Below are 23,949 nucleotides of genomic sequence, written 5' to 3'. Positions count from 1 at the left end.
CACAGTCTCCATCACACTGTTGCCTTCCTTGATGCCCCTCCCCACCAGAAAGACCAAATCCCAGGTTTAGGGCTTCATCCTGTCCCTGGCTGAAGAGCAACAATGTCTCAGAAGTCCTGTGGCATTTTAGTGTCATTCAGAGCTGCTGTCCAGCCCTCAGCTCTTCTCAGTGCTGAGTTCCTGCTCCCTTTTCCTTGTCCTTCTAGCAAGATGAGCTCTGGGAATCCCCTTCACCCTCCCCACTCTTCCCAGCCCACCCACCCACCTCACTCAGGTGAAGCTGAAGCTTCTTTGTCTCCTCTGGCACACCAGTGCAGTCCCCTCTGCAGGGAGCCCCAGCCCCAGGGCACAGCACACAGCAGTGCAGTGCGGGCTGGAGCAGCTGCCCTGCACCCCTGGCTTGGCTGTTTGTGGCAAGGAAATGCTCCCTGTTTGCAGCTCTGCCTGCAGGATGGCCCCAGGGCAGAGCCCAGCCGGGCTCCCCCTGCATCCCCTGAAGCTTGGGGCAGGCAGTGGTGCCAGGGCTGAGGGTCATGGGGAGCACCCAGAGCTGTGGCTTGCACTCAGTGTTTGCAAGGGTTGTGTTCTCATCTCCTGCAGCCTGTGGAGGAAACAAGCTGTGCTGCCAGGCCAGCAGTGCCCCTGTGGGCAGGGACAAGGCTGAAGGGCTTTCCCATTGCAGAGGAGGCGGCACTGAGCCTTGGCAGGGCCTGGCAGGGCTGGAGCCGGGTCTGGCCTGCTGTGCGGGACTCGCTGCCACCAACCGGCCCCACCCGCCGCGCTGCGTCCTCCAGGGACAGAAGGGTCTGTGTGTGCCAGAGCTCTGGGATGTGTCTGTATGCATGGACAGAAGGGTCTGTGTGTGCCAGGGGCTCTGGGATGTGTCTGTACCCATGGACAGAAGGGTCTGTGTGTGCCAGGGGCTCTGGGATGTGTCTGTACCCATGGACAGAAGGGTCTGTGTGTGCCAGGGGCTCTGGGATGTGTCTGTATGCATGGACAGAAGGGTCTGTGTGTGCCAGGGGCTCTGGGATGTGTCTGTGTGCATGGACAGAAGGGTCTGTGTGTGCCAGGGGCTCTGGGATGTGTCTGTACCCATGGACAGAAGGGTCTGTGTGTGCCAGGGGCTCTGGGATGTGTCTGTACCCATGGACAGAAGGGTCTGTGTGTGCCAGGGGCTCTGGGATGTGTCTGTCTGCATGGACAGAAGGGTCTGTGTGTGCCAGGGGCTCTGGGATGTGTCTGTGTGCATGGACAGAAGGGTGTGTGTGTGCCAGGGGCTCTGGGATATGTCTGTATGCATGGACAGAAGGGTCTGTGTGTGCCGGGGGCTCTGGGATGTGTCTGTACCCATGGACAGAAGGGTCTGTGTGTGCCAGGGGCTCTGGGATGTCTCTGTGTGCACGGACAGAAGGGTCTGTCTGTGTCAGGGTTTCCATAATGTCTTTGTATCCATGGCTATGGAATGAACACCAAGAGTGAAAGTGTCAGTCACATTCCTTGCACACTCCTTCCTTTCTGTACAAGGTTCTGTACACATCCATGCACACCCTCACCTATGGATATATTAAAAGGATAGGGATGGATAGAGATTTCCCACAGAGCTCTAACTTTGGGATAACTCACTTGTACACCAACAGCCAGGGGATATTTTTTCCTATCTCTGTGTGAGTAAATGTCCAAGAGCTGAAGGGAGCAGCATTCAGAAGCAGTTTCAGTATTTCTAGGCAGGGAGGGGAGCTGACAACCATCCGTGTAACTCACTGTATTCATCAGGATGGGCTGCTGGTTCTTTAGGCACAATGGAGACATCAAGACTTGAGAAAATCCCAGATCTTGTGGATTTGTGCCAAGGGGGGAGCAGCAAAAACACTTTGTGTCTGCTTTGGGGGACACAAGGAGCTGGGGTGGCGGAGGGTGACCTGGGCTGGTGGCAGGTGAAGTCCTGTTTCATGACATCCCAGAGTGGCACAGGACAAAGCTCAAGGTACCCCCACCTCCACTGGTGAAGTCTTTGTGATGCTGCACATGCTTGAGTAAAGGCTGCTGTAACACAATCCATTAGGATTCATAACTTTCAGTTGCAACACTTGAGGTCCAAGTTTCAAGCTACTTTTACCCTCAAGACACATTCATGCACAATACATCTTTCAATTTTCTAGTGATTCAACCACAATTTAAAATAACTTAATATTGGAAAGACAGCCCAAAATCTTTGAAAAAAGGATACTGAGGTCAGTAAGATGGATCCATGCCATCAGAACATTCACAAAGTATGTAACAGAGTTCTCTGTTTAAAAAGATAAGTTATGTCTTAATCTAAAGTTACATAAGAAGTTTCACTACACATTTGGTTTTTGTTTTCCCTTTCTTATTTTTCCTGTTTTTTTCTTTTTTCTTTTTCTTGTTAAGCAGATAAAACATCCTGAAAGAGGAATGCACAGCAAAATGAGATACATTTTGGATAAACAATGAAAATGTAGGCTCCTCCTCTGTTTGCTTTTGTCTGCATACCCTGAAGAAAAAGATCTAGCAGAGACCAGCAAAGGTGTAAAGTGGTTGCTTTGGACTAAACTGGAGTTCAGCACTGGTGACATCCTGATCCAGTCAAGAGCTGCAGAATTCTTTTGCACATCTCAAACCCTGTGTTTGCAGGCACAGCACCTGCAGTGCTGATGCACCAATGCACGTGAATAACTCTGTTATTCCCTCCCAAAATTTGGGCTGTGCCCAAGAACGAGATGCTCCAGTGCTTTGCTGCTGGTTCCCGTGTGGAGCAGCTCCCTTCCCGCTGGCTGAGCTGCTCAGGCACAGCCTGGCAGCTCCTGGCCCTGCAGGGCTGAGGCTTTTCCCCGGTGCTGGGCACAGACTGATGGAGCAGCACTGCTGAACACGGGCACACACAGAGGGAGCAGAAGCAGCTGCCTTTGTGCACCTGCAGCTCCAAGGGCCAAACTCTGAGCAGACAGGGCTGCAGGGGTCTGGCAGGCTCCCTGTTTGCTGTGCTACCCCACTTGTGGCCGGCCCAGCTCTGCAGGGCAGAGGAGAACAAGGGGCAGCTCCCTGCCAGCCCCAGCCCAGGGACCCCTGCGACCCCGGGGCTTGGGGCACTGTCAGCACCCGCTGCTGCAGCCACCGCCTCTGCTGGCACTGCCAGCAACAACCAACCTGGGGCTGAGCCCAGGGAGCAGCAGCAGGGCCTGGAGCTGATCCCTCCCTCTGGGCAGGGCTGCACAAATGACCCCCACAGCAGCAGCAGCAGCACATGGAGCTGACTTTGAGCACAGCCCTGCCACTCTTCCCTCCCGTGTGCAGGGGTGTCACAGCAGCCTGAGGCACCTGGGAGCCCTCAGGGCCAGCAGGGCCTTGAGATGGCAGCCCTGGGCTCCTGGGGCTTGTGCAAGGAACACAGGTGGGGACTCCCTCTCCATGTGCAGCTTCCAGATGGAAAAGGCTGCTGTGCCCAGGCAGCTCCAAGGGCAGAGAAAGGAGGGGCTCAACCACGGGATCTGTGCCAGTGCCACAGTCCTGGGCAGCAGCCACCGAGCACAGGGGAACAGAGGGCACAGCAAGAGGGACAAAAGCAGGCAAGGCCAGAGCCTGGGAAGAGCCAGAGCTGGGAGCAGGAACAGCTGCTCCATTGCACTCTTGGAGAAAGCTCTGGGCTGGTTCAAAGGGCTGAAAGGTGTGAAGGGCAGAGAGGAGGCCACACCAAACACTGCTCCTGTTTCCACATCCTCCCCTCTCAGTGTCCCAGAAGGAATTGCATGAACTGTATTCTTCTCTCCGAGTCATCTTGTTCAGCATGAGCAGCTTTGCACCAGGAGCTGAAGGAGCTGAAGCCTTAGGCCACAAGACCTGAGCAAGAGGAAACTTTTTGTGCAAAGTAATGCTGCTAACATGGGCCTGGCTGAATCCAGCAGATGGAATCCTGGAATTATGGAATCCTTTCTGTTGGAAAAGCCCTCTGAGCACATCCAGTCCAGCCATTCACCTAGCAGTGTCAAGCCCAGCACTAAACCATTTCCCTGAAGTGCCAAGGCCTGGACAACAGGCCCTGAGTTGTTGGAGTCCAGGGGATCCCTCTGACAGCCCTGGAGGGTCAGGGGGCTGTACAGGGGGGTCTGGGATCTGTACAAGGGGGTCAGCCAGCCTCCCGCAGAGCCCAGAAGGACTCTGATTCTGGCTTCTATCCATGGAAGTGAATGCTCACATGAAGGAAGAATCACAGATCCTAAGAATTTAGAAGTAGATAGTAGTTTGTCATAGGGTATAAATATAGAGATTAGGATTCATAGTATACGGGGCTGAGAGGACAAGATGGAGGAATTGGGGAGTGGCCCCTAGTTTCCTTGTTCTTGTTCTCATCCCCCATCTTTTGCTGATTTGGACTTTAGAGATTGGTTTAGAATAGAACTGACATGTTAGCGTAGCAAGTTAGTATTGGTAATGTTCTGTAAACAATAAATACGTCTTGGACTGTGGTTGGGTCGGGAGGACGGTACATAAGGTACGGGGCTCTCTGATCCGCCCCAGTCCAGCGGCAGCCCAGCGCCAGTCCAACGGCGTGTCTTGCTTTGCTGGGGACGCCTTGCAAAGCCGAACAAGAACTGTTAGATAATATGAAATAAACAACCTTGATAACTTGAGCTGCTGGACTCACAGTGTCGTCTCTGCCTTCGGTGTGAAACGCTCAGGGCAAAGAGGAGACAGAAAACCTTATTATCTTGGGGAACAGCAACCCCAGGAAAATACCCAGGGAACAGCAACCCTGGGGGAAGATTTCACCACCTCGGGGAACGGCCGCCCCGAGGGGAATCTCGGGGAACATCAACCCCGAGAACTGGTCCTTCGAGCCGTCTCGACAGCCAAAGACTCTCAGGAGAAGACAAAACTCCGTCATCAGAAGATAACAGCAGAGTCAGCAGTTCGCCGTCCTCTGAATCTCCAATCGGACTGACGTGACCCAGGGGCCCGGGGAGCGTCATCTCGCAGCTGCAGGACAGCGGGGACAACTCCGATTCCAGTTCCAGAGGGAGGAGAAGGCTGCATCTAGGTGAGACCAGTCAGAAACCCAGAACATGGGGGGGAACATATCCCAAGAGCAATTACATATTCTAACATCTCTGCAAAATATTGTTGCTGCACAGCCTGCAGCTTTATCTAACAAGGAGCTGAGAGCTCTTCTAAAATGGATTTGCCTTGAGATTCCACGTTGCAAGACGGAACTATTGTTCCAAGTAAATTTCTGGGAAGAGGTAAACAAAAAGCTATATCAAAAAGCCACAAAGAGAGATAAGACAGCTCTGAAATTGCTGGCACCAGCTCGGACATTGCTGGAAATCATAGCGCAGCACACCGGGGAGAAATCAGATCTCCCACGGCAGCTGAGAGGCAAGGAGGAGCCAACTGCTCAAGCCTCGACTCAGCAGCCACCCCAAATTTTGCTTGTAAACCCCGAGGATGGGACAAATGCTCAGAATCAGTCTGCAGCATCTTCCCAGACCCCACCGCAAAGCGTCAGTTTGCCAATGACTTCTTCACCAGTCCCGGGAAAATTACACTGTGTTATTAATCCTGCCTCTCAAGAGCACTTTGACATGATACTTTACGAGCTCGAGCCTTCTCCACATAAATCCAAACCCAGAGAAAGGCATGCTAGTGCTCCACAGCTGAGACTTCACCGTCCATTTCGGGCTCTTCCCCGCCCCCCTGCCAGGAAACCACGGCGACCAGCCCGAGGTCCTGCGACCTTGCCTTCCCCAACCCCCGCAGAGAAACAAGGTCGGGAGGGGGTAGGGCGAGGAATGCAGCACCAGCCGCGCCACCGGGGGCGGGGGGAGGATTCTTGCCACGGGCAAGAACAGTTTGCACAGGAGGGGTTTGAAACGGAGGAGGAGGAAATTGAAGTCGGGGAACGTGAACTTTTACACTTTGGGGAAATGATACTCACTCCAAAGAACACAGGGCAGGCTCCGCGACCGCCCGTGCTCGCACAGCCTAAGCTGGAGGCGAAAGCGGACGGGAGTTCTGCCGCCGCGGTGGGGGAAGCTGCCATGGGGCGCAGACAGGAGGGGTCTCCTCCACGCGCCGTGAAATCGGGGCAGGTAGAGACGGATCGCATCACACAGAAGGCTGCAGAGCTCGCTGCTCCGGCCGTGCAGCTGAGGGCAGGAGCCATTGTTACAATAAACCAGGAAGCGGAAACTGGACCGCACCGTGCCAGTGCGCGTGGGGGGATGGGAACGGTGTCAGGCTCCGTCACTGCACTTGAGCAAAGGGAGGCAGGGACGGGGCGGGAGCAGGGTGGGGATTACCCCCCGGGAGCCGCCCCCTAGCAGTAGGCGCAGGCAGCGCCATGCCCGCCTCCCTCCATCAAACATCACACGGGGTCCATGTCCCACCCTGGCGCACGGCCAAAAATAAAGACAACTATACAGCCTAGTATTGTGAGTGGAATTCAACCTACACAATACACTGATTCACTGCACTCAGCCGGTGCAGTGCGAGCGCCATCTAGTGACGAAATTGTAAAACTGCACCCAGCTGGTGCAGCACTGACGCCACCTTGTGGCAAAACCATAAAACTACACCCAGCAGGTGTGGCAATAGCGCCACCTTGTGGCAAAACTTTAAAACTGCACCCAGATGGTGCGGCAGCAGCGCCACCTGGTGGCGGAATCCCAAAATTGCATCATTTTTTTCCGATTTCATATAAAAGAAAGACTTCTGCAAGAAAACTGATTCCTAAACAGAAACAACAACTTCCAAAGCAACAAGAAGAATTTCCATCACAATTTAAAGAAGATATAAAATATTATATCCCACAAGAAGAAGAAGAACAAGAAGAAGAGGAAGAAGAAGAAGCGGAAGAAGAAGAAGAAATAGAAGAAGAAGAAGAAGAAATAGATAGTGATGATGATGATGATGACATCGTCAGAATTATAGCCTCACAAGGAATTCCACTCACTTCTCAAGCAAATCTGCTTTCAAAAGATTTTGTGAAGCAATTTTTCCTTCAACTTAGAGATTGTGCTCAGGAGTTCTCTCAAGATTCTCCTGCGAATCTTTTTCAGTCTTCCACTCCAGCAAAAGGCAGCTACACAGCGAAGCCAAAGCAACTCAGTCAACCAAGAACAGCCTTTTCCAAGCGTGTTGCACAAGGACAGCAACTTTTCTATCCTCATCAAGAAGAGGGGAAGGAAGATATTGCATCATGGCAACAAGCACAGCAACTGACTCCAATTCACAAATACATTTATACAGATCCACAAGCATCCGAAGCAACGGATTGGAATGAAATAAATAAGAAAGCATTAAAGGAAAAAGACTTTGATATGACAGATACTGGAAGTATAGCAATGCCAGTGACTTTTGATGCACGGGGACAAAATCCAAGATGGGAACGACTGAATCATGATGTAGTAAGAGACCTAATGAAAGCAATGCGTGAGAATGGCATTGGATCACCCTACTTCAAACAGCTTTTGAAAGGCACGTTCAACACATACGATTTAACACTGTATGATCTCAGATCCCTTGCTTCAATGATTCTCACAGATTCACAAATCCTGATATGGGATGCAAAATGGAGAAGAGCCCTTGAAAATCTCAGAAACAGATACCAAGGAGGACAAAACGCAGCTCTCACTGTGGCAGAAATGGCAGGAGACCCGCCACACGACAACCCACAGCGGCAAGCCAGAAATTTACCGCGAGGGGTGTTGGCAGACATCAAAGATGCGGCACGGAAAGCAATCGTGCAAATTCCACCGGCAGGAGTTCCAGAAAGCATCTACACTGAAATCAAGCAAGGTCCTTCAGAGCCCTTCACTTCATTCATTGACCGCCTCACTCAGGCAGTGGACAGGCTAGTGAATGATGAAGGAGCAAAGCCTTGCTTGCTCCGAAGTCTTGCTTTTGCAAACGCTAATGCAGAATGCAAGCGGATCGTCAGTGCCATGCCAGATCAACCCTCTCTGGCAGACATGGTGGAAGCATGCAGCAAGGTGGGCACACCTCAGCATGTTGCATCGATTCAAGCAAGCCTCTTGGGAGAGCAGATCGAAAAGATCATGAAAGTCCAGAGTGAGAACTTCAAAGAAGTTTTGGCAGCGCTCCATCAATCCAATTCCTCAGAGACGATGGCGACAAAATTCTTAAAAGCCACATGCTGATAATGAAGATTTATACACATACTTGACTTGCATGAGGACTTTGTTACAGGAAAGGGAACATGAATATTTTGTTTCACACATCAGGGCACACTCCTCTCTCCCAGGATTTTTAGCAGAGGGGAACGCACATGCGGACAAATTGACAATGCCGATTTCGAAGACTCTGCCAAATATTTTTGAACAAGCAAGTCTGAGTCATGCATTTTTTCATCAAAATGCAAAAGCACTGATGGAAAACTTTCGTATCTCAAAAAGTGAGGCGAAAGAAATCATAAGTGCTTGCCCGGACTGTCAGCTTGTGCAACCCCCCGCATCCATGGGAGCAGTCAACCCCAGAGGATTGCAAAGTCTGCAGCTATGGCAGACTGATGTAACGAAATATCCATCTTTCGGGAAACTCAAAAATATCCATGTTTCGGTTGACACATTTTCAGGTGCAATTTTTGCATCTCTGCACGCAGGTGAAACAGCGCAACACGCGTGCAGACATTTTTTGCAAGCTTTTGCATCGTTAGGCGTTCCGCAAGATATAAAAACAGATAATGGTCCAACATAGGTAGGAAAAGCACTTGACAAATTTTTGAAAAGATGGGGTGTCCAGCACACCTTTGGCATCCCACATTCTCCAACAGGTCAAGCAATCATTGAAAGAGCACATCATACACTGAAGTCCCTTTTGGACAAACAAAAAAGGGGGGAGGCGGACGCAACACCTCACATGCGCCTGAACAAAGCTTTATATGTGTTGAATTTCCTGAACAGCTCTTTCACAGAGCCCACTCCACCGATTGTGAGACATTTTTCAAATAGTTCTCAAGCAAAACTGAAAGAGAATCCCTTGGTCTTGGTCAAAAACCCAGAGTCAGGAAAGATCGAAGGTCCATTCAAATTAATAACTTGGGGCAAGGGTTATGCTTGTGCCTCCACAGGAGCTGGACCAAAGTGGGTGTCGGCAAGACACGTGAAACCGTACCGAGTCCAGGAACAAGCAGACGCAAGCCCCGGAAACGCAGAAGCAAGCACGCAGACGTGAGCCAGTGCCAAAGCCGTGAACATCTCCTCGTCTGGCGTGCAAAAGACTTTGGAACTTGGGGTTTTTTTCTTTGTGACTTGGGTGTTGTTTGAGTTCAGAAATTCCCAGGAGGAATGAGGTCTCTAAATATGGAGGTCGATCAGATGTTACTCCTGTGCCTCATCCTTTCACCAATTGCCTTAGGCAATGTGGCAGATTTGCCAATGATTCAACTAAAAGGAAATATCTGGGAAACTCTAGCCAAAGCGGCAGGGTTGGACACCATCTGCTTGACTCACTCAAAGCCAGGAAAACCCTTTTCAACATGTTTAGTGGGTTTGCCAGTGAGTGAATGGCCGACCCCAACAGAGGGTGAATGGGACGCGTGGGTGGAATCTCTGCCCAAGGCTCTTTCTGAACCTCAGGAATTGGAAATTTTTGGTTCACTTAGAATGGGATTCTGTGTGGAATTTGGTTCTTCTGGGGTGACAAGCAACAAAGTAGTAAATGTCACACCAGATCAAGAATTTTATAAGAATGCATCCTCTTGGTGTGATTACACCAAGGTGCAGAACAAACCATTCAACCGTGATGGTCCAGCGCAATTGCCAAAAGGGATCTTTTTAATCTGCGGGGACAGGGTTTGGCCCGCGATCCCTGCACAGGCGATAGGTGGTCCATGTAGTATTGGAAGACTCTCATTGTTAACACCTAACATGACATGGACATGGGTGTGAGGAATTTGAAGGAATGTGTTGTATGAATTTGTCGGACCATTCTAGATCCATTCACGAAAACATAAAGCGATTGCGGGACAGTGTCAACAGACTTGGAGAAGTCACCGGATCATGGTTGGATGGGATGTTCAATTGGTTCAATCTTTCAGCGTGGTGGAGAGAACTTTTAAAGGTTTTGATATATTTTTTGTTGGGACTTGTGATTCTTCTGGTGTTCGTGCCGTGTTTGCTTCAATGCATGCGGCGCACCATGGATGGAGCTGCCAGAAGGGTGTTTTTGGTGCAAACAGGAGGGGGAGATGTTGGAGTCCAGGGGATCCCTCTGACAGCCCTGGAGAGTCAGGGGGCTGTACAGGGGGGTCTGGGATCTGTACAAGGGGGTCAGCCAGCCTCCCGCAGAGCCCAGAAGGACTCTGATTCTGGCTTCTATCCATGGAAGTGAATGCTCACATGAAGGAAGAATCACAGATCCTAAGAATTTAGAAGTAGATAGTAGTTTGTCATAGAGTATAAATATAGAGATTAGGATTCATAGTATACGGGGTTGAGAGGACAAGATGGAGGAATTGGGGAGTGGCCCCTAGTTTCCTTGTTCTTGTTCTCATCCCCCATCTTTTGCTGATTTGGACTTTAGAGATTGGTTTAGAATAAAACTGACATGTTAGCGTAGCAAGTTAGTATTGGTAATGTTCTGTAAACAATAAATACGTCTTGGACTGTGGTTGGGTCGGGGATACGGTACATAAGGTACGGGGCTCTCTGATCCACCCCAGTCCAGCCCAGCGCCAGTCCAACGGCGTGTCTTGCTTTGCTGGGGACGCCTTGCAAAGCCGAACAAGAACTGTTAGATAATATGAAATAAACAACCTTGATAACTTGAGCTGCTGGACTCACAGTGTCGTCTCTGCCTTCGGTGTGAAACGCTCAGGGCAAAGAGAAGACTGAAAACCTTATTATCTTGGGGAACAGCAACCCCAGGAAAATACCCAGGGAACAGCAACCCTGGGGGAAGATTTCACCACCTCGGGGAACGGCCGCCCCGAGGAGAATCTCGGGGAACATCAACCCCGAGACTGAACCTCCTCTCATCCAGGATAAACAACCCCAGCTCTCTCAGACACTCCTCACAGGACTTGTGTTCCACACCCCTCACCAGCCTTGTTGCCCTTCTCTGGACACGCTCCAGCCCCTCCATGTCCTTCCTAAATTGGGGGCCCAGAACTGGACACAGCACTCGAGGTGCAGCCTCAGCAGTGCCCAGCACAGGGGAAGAATCCCTGCCCTGCTCCTGCTGCCCACACCATTCCTGATCCAGACCAGGAGCCATTGGCCTTCTTGCCCACCTGCCCACACTGCTGCCTCATGTCCAGCCTGCTGTCCAGCACTGCCCCACGTCCCTTTCTGCCTGGCCACTGTCCAGACACTCTGTCCCCAGCCTGGAGCACTGCAGGGCTTGTTGTGGCCAAAGTGCAGGACCCGGCCCTTGGTCTTGTTCAGCCTCACCCTGTTGGATTTGGGCCCTGGATCCAGCCTGTGCAGGGCCCTGTGCACAGCCCTCCTACCCTGCAGCACATCCACACTCACACCCAGCTTGGTGTCACCTGCAAATTTGCTGATGCTGGACTCAATCCCCTCCTGCAGATCCTCAGTGCAAATCTTGCAATCCACGCTGGCTGCCTCTGATCCCTGGGCCATCCTGGGGGTGCCCTGGGATGGCTCTCAAGGGGATCTGTTCCATCCCCTTGCTGGGCACCCAGGGCAGGCTGACAGGCCTGCAGTTCCTCACATCCTCCTTGCAGCCCTTCTTGGGGATGGGCTCCCATTGGCACCTCCAGTCCTCTGGGCCCTCCCTGCTGAGCCAGGACTGAGGAGAAATGATGGAGAGCAGCTTGGGGAGCTCATCCAGCAGCTCCCTCATGCCCCTAGCATGGATCCCATCTGGTCTCAGAGAGACCTGTGAGTGTCTGAGTGTCTCAGCAGGTCTCCAGCTGCTTCCTCCTGGATTGCAGGACAGCTCTTCTGCTCCCTGTGCCCATCTACCAGCTCAGGAGAACTCTTGTCCTTAGGACAACTTTCTCATTCTAGAAAATGGAGACAAACAAGTTATTTTGCAGCTCAGTCTTTTCCTCATAGCTGGCAACCATATCCCCTACAATATAGAATGGATGTTGTCCTTAGATTTCCTTTTGCCATTAATGTTTTTTAAAAATACTTTTTTATCCCTTACAGAAACTTCCAGATTAAGTCCTCTATGATCTTTCATCTCTTTAATTTTCTTTCTGCATGACCTAACAACATCCTTAAACATTTCCTTAGTTTCCTGACCTATTGTCCAATGTGTAGAGTCTTTCTGATGTGTGGCTGCGTAGCAAAGGCCATGATACTGTTGAACTAGTTAAGATTTAACTGTGTGTACGTGCTAGACGGGAAGAAGCAGCAGGGAAGACGTGAGGAAGAAGCAGGGACATAAGCATAAATTTATGCAAGTATAGAGAAAATTGTAACCATATTGTAAACTGCAAGGCCTTCTGAACAAAGAATATGCGTCAAGATGTTGTAAACCAATCATGAGCTGTAATTTTGCAATATGCATGAGCTAATTACCAATACTATATAAGTGCAAATAGATCCAAATAAAGCTGAGACTTGCTGACCATGATAGCATGAGGCTTGTCTTCCTCTGTTTTCTAACAAATGGTGACCTCACGACGTGATAGCACGGCGATACCACGAACAGATAACAGAGTAGGGTTCGGGTCCTGCAAGCAGAGGGACGGCTGAAGAGCAACGAAACGTGAGAGTGCTCCATCCCCTAAGAGCAACGAAACGTGAGAGTGCTCTGTGCTCTGCGCCGAGCAACAAAACGTGAGAGTGCTCCGTGCCCTGAGTGACCACAGAGGTGGGCTTGGCCGATACGTGCTGCCGAGACCTGGAGAGGCTGCAACAGCTCTGACATGAGTATGGACAGGCAAGCAGCATATGATTTATTTACAGCGCTTTTGAAAAAGTGCCAAATAAAAGAACTAGATTTAGATAAAGAGATGCCTGAGCTTTTAAAATATGGCTTCTCTCAAGGATTTTTTATTAACCCTCACACTGTTCATGAGCTAGTAGAATGGAGGAGGTTTGGGGATAAATTATGGGCGTTAACTTTAGGCGATGATAAGACAGCAAAGAAAATGAGTAAGCTATGGAGAGTAGTACATAATGAGTTGTTGTTATTGCAGGCAGAAAAGAGGGCAGCAAGGGAGATAGTGACAGCTCAGGAAAAGAATAAGGATTACAATCCTGACTGGGGCTCTAGTATTCCCAACCCTCCCGTATTTAACACCATACATGTACCTGCCTCAGCACCTCCTTTAGCGATAGAAGAATCTGACCGGGGAGCTGACAACAGAGGGGAGCCTCCACGCAGCCCGGGGAATACTACCTCCGTGTCACCTCAGCTGGCTGCATTCCCAGACAGCCAGAAGCCTATCCCAGGGGCAGAATCTGACCTTGTGGGGGCCATGGCTAGGGAACGCTGCGAGGTATGGGTGGCTCTGGCTCAGCAGGGAGCTGAGAAGGGTGATAACGACATGATGGAAGCTGCCTCTAGTTGTTTAGCTTTTCCAGTTACTTTTTCACCAAATCGAGCAGGAAGTTTTCAGGCAGCAGTTACAGTTTTAGATTGGAAAATATTAGCGCAGTTACGCTCTACGGTAGGGAAATATGGGGTTACTAGCGAACCTGTAAAACAAATGCTGGAATACCTTTTCAATGCTCATGTTTTGTTGCCAGCAGACATAAAAGGGATAGCTAGACTCATTTTCACGCAACATCAGCATCTGTTGTTTAATGCACATTGGCAGGCAGAGGCACAAGCCTCGGTGGCTGTACAAAGGGGACAAGGTGATCCGTTACAAGGTATAACACTGGATGAGTTGTTAGGACTGGGAAATTATCAAACTATGGAGGCTCAAGCACTTCTGGGACCACACAAGTGTCGGGAAGCTATGACAGTAGCTAGAAGGGCTATTGCAAGGGTTAAAGCTCCGGAGGGAGTACCCATATATATGGGAATAAAGCAGGGTCGTGAGGAAACTTTGGGTTCTTTTGTAGACAAGGTTGCAGAAGCCATAGATAGAGTGGGTGTTCAGGATTACATGAAAGGAGCATTGTTAAAACAATGTGTCCTTCAAAATAGCAACTCACACACTAGGTCTATGATAAACACTATGGCAGGGGACTGGACAATAGCTGATTTGTTAGAAAAAGCAGCAACTGTTCCATCAGGGACTCAGGCAGTTTTAGTGGATGCCATAAAGCAATTAGGGATAGGATTACAAGAGCAGGCAAAAGCTTCACAGACACAGGTGATGGCAGCTCTTGCTCCTCTCCAAGCGGCAACGGCTAGCACTGGTCCTCGCTCCTCACCCTCTGGTGCTCGCGTGAAATGTTTTCGTTGCGGCAGTAACGGACATGTCCAAAGAGAGTGTAATGCTGCAGGAGTCTGGTGTGCAAAGTGCCGCAGTGACTCACGTAACACCCACGCCTGTCGGCGGAGATCGGGAAACTTCAGGAGCAGCGTGAACAACAGCCGCTGCGCCGGGACACAAATAGCAGCTGCAATGCCAACAGTGCCAACCAACAACTGCAACCAGCCACCAGCGGGAGCCTCGGCATGGACGTGGCAGCCGCAGTAGACGTCACTATAATGACCACGCACCCTCACAAGATCCCCACTGGACTTATTGGACCTATTCTAATTAATGGACAACCAGTAGGTAGACTTTTGCTGGGACGCTCTTCTACGACCATATTGGGATTATTTGTTTTACCTGGTGTCATTGATGCGGATTATTGTGGAGAAATCATGATTATGGCTTATACTCAATACCCTCCCCTACAAATAAAAAAGGGACAGAGACTGGCACAATTAATACCTCTTCCTCAATTGGCTAAACATATTTCTCCTATGCGACATGAAGCAAGAAATCAAGGGGCTTTTGGCTCCACAGGAGGACTAATATTATTGACTACAGATCTTTCTACGCGACCTCGGAAGGCAGTCAAGTTCCATCTCAATAGACAAGACCTGAGTGGATCCCAGCTCAGTGGACGAAGCCAGCATTAAAACCCCAAAGTGGAGGACATCAAGAATTCTCGGTTACGCCTGGATGGTCTGGTTCGCCCTTATCGGAAGTTTCTACAGACAGTGATTGAACCTTCTATCTGTTATATATATACAGTGGACCATTTTGCATATTTGATAGCTTGTTTAGCAAATTATCAATTAGGAGACAGTAGATTTCCTTGTTGTTATTGTTGTTTAGATCAAAAGCATGGTGCTTGGGTTTTAATTTGCTGTGGAGGATGTAAGCAACAAAAGTGGGTATATCACAAAGAACTGCAGGGTGACCCATGGTGTATTGCGTGTCAAGGAGCTTGGAGGAGAGAAAACCCTCGCCAAGCACTTGAGAGTGAAACTCGGTTACCTTATCATCAAGCACTAACATTATTTGAGAGAGTAGAACAACAGCATCTTGCTTTTGCTCACTGGCAGTTGCAACATTTAGTGAAGAGAGTAGCAGCTGTAACCAGCACGCATATAATTCAAAAAAGGTGTGATATAGACTGCTATATTCCTCGCTTGTGGGCCGTTGCACCACAAGACTGGGAGCATCTCAATAGGAGATTTAAACAACTTAGATGCGAAAGCAAGAGCAAGAAGGGTAAGAAGCAAACATGAAGGTTTTACACCTATTGATCTTTTATTCTTGTGTAACAAATGCTTGGTGGATCCCCCCACAGCCAAAAACAAACATTTGGGTCACTATGGCTAACCTAACCAATCAGAATACAATATGTCTTTCTCTTTCATCTCCGGGAAACCCCTTTTCTACATGTTTGGTAGGATTACCTGTTGATGACTGTCCTTGTCCTTCCTTTGTCCCTCCTTGTAAAAGGAACAATTCTCGGTCAGCAGTGGATACTTGGGATATGTGGGTGCCTTATTTACCTTCAGCGCCTTTAGAGCCACAAGAGATCGAGTTGTTAGGATCAGTTCAGGCTGATGGATGTGTTGTTTTTAATTTTACCAGTAAAACTTTACGTTTCGGGAATGATCATGCCACAATAGTTAACTCTTCCCTAGCAGTTTATCGAAATTCTACATTTTGGTGCAATTATACTTCTCCTAAAGTTTCTGTATCTACCTTAGCACCACGTCAGTTACCATCTGGAATGTTTTTTATTTGTGGTGACAGAGCCTGGGCAGGCATTCCTTCTAGGATGAAAGGTGGTCCATGTACATTGGGACGATTATCGTTGCTTACCCCGAACACATCTATGATCTTAAGTCGAGCACGTGCTCAAAAGCGAACAAAAAGAATGGCTCATCAGTTTACATCAAAGTGTAAATCAAACGTAGAATTTTGGTCTCCGCATAAAATAATTGTTGCATCTATTTTTGCCCCAGGAGTAGCATCAGCTCAGAGCTTGACTACTCTCAATAAATTAGGGTGCTGGCTGGCAAAACAAACCAATGCCACTTCACTCGCCTTAAGCAACTTGCTAGTAGATGTGGATTCAGTCAGGCACGCGACTGTTCAAAATCGGGCTGCGATCGATTTTTTACTTTTAGCACAAGGTCACGGCTGTGAGGAATTTGAAGGAATGTGCTGTATGAATTTATCTGATCATTCTCAATCCATTCATGCTCAAATCTCAAATCTACGGAAATTGACAGGACAATTAAAATTGCAACAGGGATGGGGCCTAGACGGATGGCTTGCTTCTTTGGGATTAGGTCCTTGGCTGACCTCAATGCTGAAAATAGTTATCACAGTAGGCATAGTGATTTTCTTGTTAATTATTTCTTTGCCTTGTATCTGTATCTGCTTACAAAATTTGATGCACCAAATTGTTCAAAAAATGTTTAATCAGCAACTCCTTGTTCAATTTAAAGAAAACGGGGGAAGTGTGGAGAGTCTTTCTGATGCGTGGCTGTGTAGCAAAGGCCATGATACTGTTGAACTAGTTAAGATTTAACTGTGTGTACGTGCTAGACGTGAAGAAGCAGCAGGGTAGACGTGAGGAAGAAGCAGGGACATAAGCATAAATTTATGCAAGTATAGAGAAAATTGTAACCATATTGTAAACTGCAAGGCCTTCTGAACAAAGAATATGCGTCAAGATGCTGTAAACCAATCATGAGCTGTAATTTTGCAATATGCATAAGCTAATTAACAATACTATATAAGTGCAAATAGATTCGAATAAAGCTGAGACTTGCTGACCATGATAGCATGAGGCTTGTCTTCCTCTGTTTTTCTAACAGCCATCCTGTAAATGCTGCGTGATGACACCCAGTATAAACTGCTCCAGTACCGTACTGAGGTCAGGCTGACTTGAGTTGTGGAATGAGGACTTTACAAATAAAACTGTAAAGGAGGTATGTTTTATTTCCAGCTGGGACACACGGGGAATTTCCCACCATACCTGCATAGCTGGTTGAGACAGGTTTAAGGTTTAAATACACTCAGATCACACAAAACCACCCCTCCCTGCCCGCCCATTCACTGCCCACTCTCCGCCTCCTTACACTTCATATTATGATTAGTCTTCTCTGGTGCCACACAACCTGGTGGTTGCAGGCAGGGGTCTTCTGATGAAGTAAGAGGTCTTCCTCAGTTCTTCACTGTTTGACCTCTGCCTCGGGGCAGGTGCAGTGAAGGTTTTGCTAACTCCCAGATCAGTTTGGCCTGGCCAAAACCAGGAGCCTGGTTCTTACTGGTTTCTTTAGCCACAGGTTCTGCTTTATCAGGTTTTCACAATACCTAAGTCTTGCTTTACTGAGTTTTCACAATATGCACAATATACATCTTATCTCTATGGCCTTTACCTAGCAACTAAAGTCTTACGTGTTCTGTTACAAGGTGTTTTTCTGATTTTACAAAACTGCTAGATAAGCAGTATGTTTCTGCTTCTCCTCCACCTGCTTAAGCACATTAAATTCTTCTGAAATTCTGAATTTTAGATATGTTTCCAATATCAAACTGGCCTATAATTACCAGAATCCTCCTTCCTACCCTTCTCATGCAGGGGTCACACAACACATTGGCCAACCTCCAGTCCTCTGGAACCTCACCAGTGAGCCAGGACTGTTGGGAAATGATGGAGAGCGGCTTCACAAGCTCATCTGCCAGCTCCCTCATCACCCTGGGCTGGATCCCATCTGGGCCCATGGATTATGAACATCCAAGGGGCTCAGCAGTTCTCTGACTGCCTCCTCCTGGATAACAGGGGCACCATTCTGCTCCCTGACACCATCTACCAGCCCAGGAGGGCAGCTGTCCTGAGGACAAGCCGTCTTCCCACTAGAGACTGAGACAAAGAAGGCGTAAAGCACTTCTGCCTTCTGCAGTTGCTAAGTTCTCTCCCACATCCAGTAGAGAACAAAGGTTGATTTTACCCTTCTTTTTGGCATTAATATACTTGTAAAAACATTTTTTATTATCCTCTATAAAAGTTGCCAAAATATCTTCAAACTGAGCTTTGGCTTCCCCAATTTTTTTTCCTACATGTTCCCTTAAATACTACCTGAGAGACCTGACCCTCCCTCCAAAGATGAAACATCCTCTTTTTATTCCTAAGTTCTTGTGAAATCTCCTTGCCCATCCAGGCTGGACATTTGCCTTGTCAGCTCATCTTTCAGCACACAGGGACAGTCTGTTCCTCTGCCCTCAAGATCTCTGCTTTGAAGCACACCCACCTCTCCTGGACTCCTCTGTTTTTAAGGGCTGCTTCCCAAGGAACTCTCTGAAGAAATCTCCTAAATAGGCCAAAGTCTGCCCTCCAGAAGTTCAATGTAAAAATCTTATTGATGTTCCTCTCGATTTCACAGAATATTGAGAACTCTGTAACTTCATGATCCCTGTGCCTTAAGCAGCCTCCAGCCACCACATCTCCCACCAGCCCTTCTCTGTTTGCAAACAACAGGTCAAACATAGTCCCTCCCCTGGTGGCCTCACTCATCAGCTGTCACAAAAAGTTGTCCTCCACCCACTCCAAAACCTTCCTGGACTGCCTCTTTTCTGCTGTATTAAGTTCCCAGCAGATGTCTGCTAGGTTAAAGTCACCTACAAGAACAAGGGCTGGTGATCCTGAAACATTCTCCATCTGCTCAGAGAAGAAGTTGTCCACCTCTTCTCCCTGCTTGGGTGGACAATAACAGACTCCCAGTAGGGACCCCTGGTAGCCTTTCCTGTTTTCTTGGGGTAGAACAGGAACAATGAAAACCTTACCAATGGCACAATTCCCCAGCCCACAAGGGGAAAGGAAAGAAAAAGTTGTCAAGTTCTCAAAACCTTTCTCCTGCTTTGCTGCAAGACTACTGCAGCACAAATGGTGTGGGAAGTCAAGAGAAGCTGCATTGGTGGGATATCTTTTGACAGAAGCTGCAACTCGTTCTCCAGGAAAGGTTACATGAAAGAGCAGACAGGACTGTGGAGAAGATTCTGGAAAAGCTGAAACAGCTTTTAGGAAATGAAATGAAAGTGGAAAGAAACAATCCAAGATGTTTTTCTCTGTTTATTTATGTGCTCCCCTTTTCCATCTTAAACTCTTCTCCATTTCATTATTCCAAGTGGATCTCACCTCTAAGATCCATGACTAGTCAAGTTTTAGACACTGTAAAATACCATGGTCTACATCCTGTTTGCCTTTCCCTGTTTTTCTTGGAAAGCAATGCTGGAGACACAAGTGCAGTGCTTGGGTCAGGTACAAATTCTGCATTCAGGGAATGTGCTGTGACAGTGTCTGACCCTCAGCAGGGCCAATGCACAGCAGCAGCCAAGGGGATTCCTCTGTCACTGTGCAGGAGTCAAGACTCTGGGTCTTGGCTGAACACGGCAAAGTTCCCGTGTTTGGACAGGCTCAGGGGTTGCCCTGGGGGAGCGCTGGGCTCAGCGCGAGGCCAAGGGGGCAACGGAAAAAGCTGACACGGAAGCAAACGGCCCTGGGGCTTCAGTTGCAGCAGCAGCAGCGGCAACAGCAGCAGCAGCAAAGAAAAAAGCGGCTTTGCCGACCAACCCGTGCTTCCCCTCTCCCTCTCCCACAGTCCTGAAACCTCTTCCAGTCTCCCTTTCTCGGTGTCCCCTCCTTTCCCAGTCTCTCCCTTCCCTTCCAGGCTGGACCATGCCCCCGACCCGCCCTCAGCCCCAAGCAGGGCTGCCCCGTCCCTGCCCCCGGGCATCTCACCGTGGTCTCGCCTTCGCCCAGCTCTGGCCGTCATGGCTGGGGCGCTGCTGGGCAGGCATCAGTGCCTGGGGCTGGGGTGGCATCGCCGGCCTTTGGCTGCGCCTGTGCCGAGCCTGGCCCCGACCCCGGCCCCAGCCCCGGCCCCTGCTCCGGCCCCGGCCCCAGCCCCGACCCCGGCCCCTGCCCTGGACCCGGCCCCAGCTCCTGCCCTGGACCCGGCCCCGGCCCCGACCCTGGCCCCAGTCCCGGCCCCGGCTCTGGCCCCTACCCCCGCTCCTCCCAGGGCCCGCAGGGGACACAGGCACTGCGGTCACTCCCGCCGCCTCCGCTGCGGCTTCCCCGGCCCGAGCTCCTCCGCTCGGCAGCGCGGCTGCCGGCCCTGAGCCGCCGCTGTCCCATTGCCAGGAGCGAACCCCTGGGGATGCCCAGCCCAGGCCACTCGAGGCACCCTCAGGGGCCGTTCCTGGCCCCGGGCCGAGCGCTGACAGCCGCGTCTCGCCGGCAGGGAAGGCGCAGCAGCCCCTCCAGGAGCAGAACCGCCTGGGGTCACTGCTGGGCCGCGGCGGCTTCGGCAGCGTCTGGGCAGCCACACGGATCTCAGACCGTGCCCCGGTGAGTGGCGGGGCCGGTGGCCAGTGGACGAGGAAGGGGCAGAGGAGGAGGAGGAGGGCGGAGGAGAAAGAGGCTGGGGCTGGGCAGGGCAGGCAGTGAGCTCAGCCTGCTGCTCCCCTTGCCTTGCAGGTGGCCATCAAAAGGGTGCCACGGAACCGCATCCAGCACTGGGGCAAACTGGTGAGTGAGCGGGGCCAGCGGGAGAAGCTGGGCCATGCCGGGCGGGGATGAGCTGAGGCCCAGGAGGGTGGAAGCCGCCAGGACGCCTGGAGGGAGAGCGGGTGTGAGGCCAGTGAAGGGCACAGAGCATCCCGGGCTGGCTGAGGGGTCCCTGACCCCTGGCACGGCCTCAGCCCCACTGACGGCATCGTGCTCCTCCCACAGCTTAACGGCACCAGCGCATCACTGGAGATCGTGCTGCTGCACAAGGTCTCCACTGGCTTCCCTGGTGTCGTCCAGCTGCTGGAGTGGATGGAGCTCCCCAATGACATCGTCATTGTCATGGAGCGCCCGGAGCGGTGTCAGGACCTCCAGCACTTCATTTGGGCACGGGGGTTCCTGAGCGAGGAGGTGGCACGGGAGCTGTTCCGCCAGGTGCTGGAGGCCGTGCGGCACTGCACCAGCTGCGGGGTCCTGCACCGTGACATCAAACCAGAGAACATCCTGGTTGACCTGGCCACTGGGCAGGCCAAACTGATTGATTTTGGCTGTGGCACCTACCTGCAGGACACAGCCTACACACGCTTTGCAGGTGAGCCCTTGCCGGGGTGTTGTCCTTGTTCTAGACATCTCCTGGCCCAACATGTCACAGCCCAACCTGTGTGTGGCACTGGAGATTCTCCCTTTCCCTGCCAGTCATGGCACTAAGTTTTCCGCCCAGTTGCCTTTGAGCAGGTGTGGGTGTGGGTTCTAGCAGCTTCCAGCCCTGCTGGCAGCCTTTGCCAGCAACTCTGCCCAGGACTGCGGCTGGGGCTGGGTCAGCCACCCTGACAGAAACACCCGTGGCTGTGGGTAGCAGAGAGTGGGGGAGCCAGAACCTGTGCACCAGACAGTTTGGTGTGCAGGTGAGAAAGGGCTTGGACTGCTGTGCTAGCCCTGTTTGCTTTGGGTTCATAATGTTTTTGGGGCAATGCAGACAGGGAGGAAGAAGGCATGGTTTTATCCAGCCCTGAGTGGGGTTTTCCTTGTCATGGTTGGGTCTTGCCAGGGCTTCCCCTGCCCTCTTCCAACACCAGTGGCTTCTTTTCCAACCCCTAAGTTTGCACACAAGTCCCAGGTGCTGGCCAGAGGGCAGCAGGTCACACCACGTGCCTCTGGGTCAGCCCCTGCATGCTCAGGGATGCTGGGGCCAGGCTCTGGGAGCAGCAGCATCCCCCTGATGAAATCCATCTGTATTCCATAGGAACACCATCATACAGCCCCCCGGAATGGAACAACTATGGCTGGTACTATGGACAGCCAGCTACCATCTGGTCCCTGGGCATCCTGCTGCACCAGATGGTCTGCGGGGAGCACCCTTTCAGGAGGGGCCACAGGATCACCTGGGACCATCAGCTCTCGCTGCCACCACGGCTCTCTCAAGGTGAATCCTCATCTCTGGGCATGGGGGGAATACCAGTGATGGGAGACAGCAGTGGGCTCGTGAGCATCCTGCTCTGGCAGCTGCTGAGGAGGTGGCACATGTCCTGCTGTCCTGCTCTCCTCCAAAACAGGGAATTCCTGGGAAGTTTAGGCCCAGCTCTGAGCAAATGCAGCATGGCCTGGGAATGGGAACAGTGGGGCAAAGTGGACAGGAGCCTTCTCCAACTGACGGCGGTTTCTGGTTTCTCCCCCAGAGTGTCAAGATCTCATCAGGCGGTGTTTATCCATTCATGATGTGGACAGGCCTTCAGTAGAAGACCTGTTCTGTCATCCTTGGATGCAGGATATTCATCTGCCATAGAAGAAGGGACAGAGCCACAGGCACACTGATGCAGGGCTCTGGTAAGTTCCAGATCCCTACAATCCTTGGCAATCAGAAGCAAAGAAACCCAGACGTTTTTGTCCTGCCTGTGTCACTGCACAGGGCTCATCAGATGGGAACACACAGCCCCTGTGCTGGAGCTGAGCTGCTCTGCCCAGCACTGCTGGCTGCCATTCCAGGTGGTTTGGCTTGTCCTGGGTCACTGCCAGCTGGGGCCCTGGGCAGAACACTGACAGCCTGGTCTCACCCCAGGGAAGGAGAAGGAGCCCCTGGAGAAGCTGTACCAGGTGGGGCTGCTGCTACTGGAGACAGCCAGGACGACATCAAGGATGACAACCTCTTCCTTGACCAGGCCACCACAAAGCTGAAGCTGATGGACATCGATTCTGGCACCTTCTTCAAAGCCAGGCTCCACAGCGAATTTGCAGATGAGTGCACACACAGGGGGATGCTCCCAGATTTGGGAATGGCACAGCCTGGCTGGGAAACAAAGGTTTCCCTTTGCTGGGGTGGATGCATTTGATTCTCCAGTGGGCTGCCAAGCTGCTTTTTATCAGGGCTGGGGGCATGGGCTGGGGTGGGTATGAAATGGGAGTGGGCTCCTGGCACTTCCAACAGCCCCCACAACCCACCGTGCCCTGAGCTAGGGCTGAGGATGGGGCTGGAGCTGCCAGCCTGACACAAACAAACCCCCATGGCGGGAGCAGAGGTGGGACTGCAGCACCTGTGCACAGCTGCTTTCCTTTGCAGGCAAGGAAGGGCTTGGGCTGTTCCACTCCCCTTGTTTGCTTTTTGGGGCAGTGCAGCAGGGAAGGGAGAAAGCATGGGCTTCCCTCACTGGTGGGTGGGGTTTTTCCCTTGCATGTCAGGGTTGGGCCTTCCTCAAGGCCCTGAGAGAAACAAGATTTTTTTACCTTTCCCCTCATTTCCCCTTTTTGTCTGTAGTCTATTTTTGTTAATTTGCTGTTTGTTTTTCTAAAGGAAGCGTTCTAGGTGGTGTCCAGTCTGGATCAGGAAGTGCTTGGGACCAGCTGTGCCATGGATGGGCCGTGCCCTTGGAGAAGGCTGAGGACATCGTTTGGGAGCAGCTTTTCTTCCAGCGGCAGATGGCGTCAGGTGGGTCCCGTCTTCTTGGCCTGGGTGGGATCAGAGCTTTTGGGAGATGGCAGCCAGCACAGGAGCATCCTGCTGTGGGCAGCTGCTGAG

General features: G+C 51.0%; 1 protein-coding gene across 1 annotated transcript; it reads left to right on the top strand.

Moving 5' to 3' along the window:
* The first annotated feature begins 7,661 nt into the window (after positions 1–7,661).
* Positions 7,662–23,853, top strand: LOC134562290 (serine/threonine-protein kinase pim-2-like). The gene is made up of 9 exons (XM_063419676.1): positions 7,662–8,009; positions 14,473–14,688; positions 20,079–20,338; positions 20,441–20,780; positions 20,910–20,960; positions 21,165–21,531; positions 22,183–22,362; positions 22,616–22,763; positions 22,996–23,853. Exons 1-8 carry the CDS (start codon positions 7,662–7,664, stop codon positions 22,720–22,722), a joined length of 1,869 nt encoding a protein of 622 aa, XP_063275746.1. The 3' UTR covers positions 22,723–22,763; positions 22,996–23,853.
* Positions 23,854–23,949: the final 96 nt, after the last annotated feature.

Source organism: Prinia subflava, chromosome 27, assembly GCF_021018805.1.
Source record: "Prinia subflava isolate CZ2003 ecotype Zambia chromosome 27, Cam_Psub_1.2, whole genome shotgun sequence".
NCBI classification, from domain to species: domain Eukaryota; kingdom Metazoa; phylum Chordata; class Aves; order Passeriformes; family Cisticolidae; genus Prinia; species Prinia subflava.
Note: the sequence above shows the minus strand (reverse complement) of the source record. Positions and strands in the feature narration are given on the sequence as shown.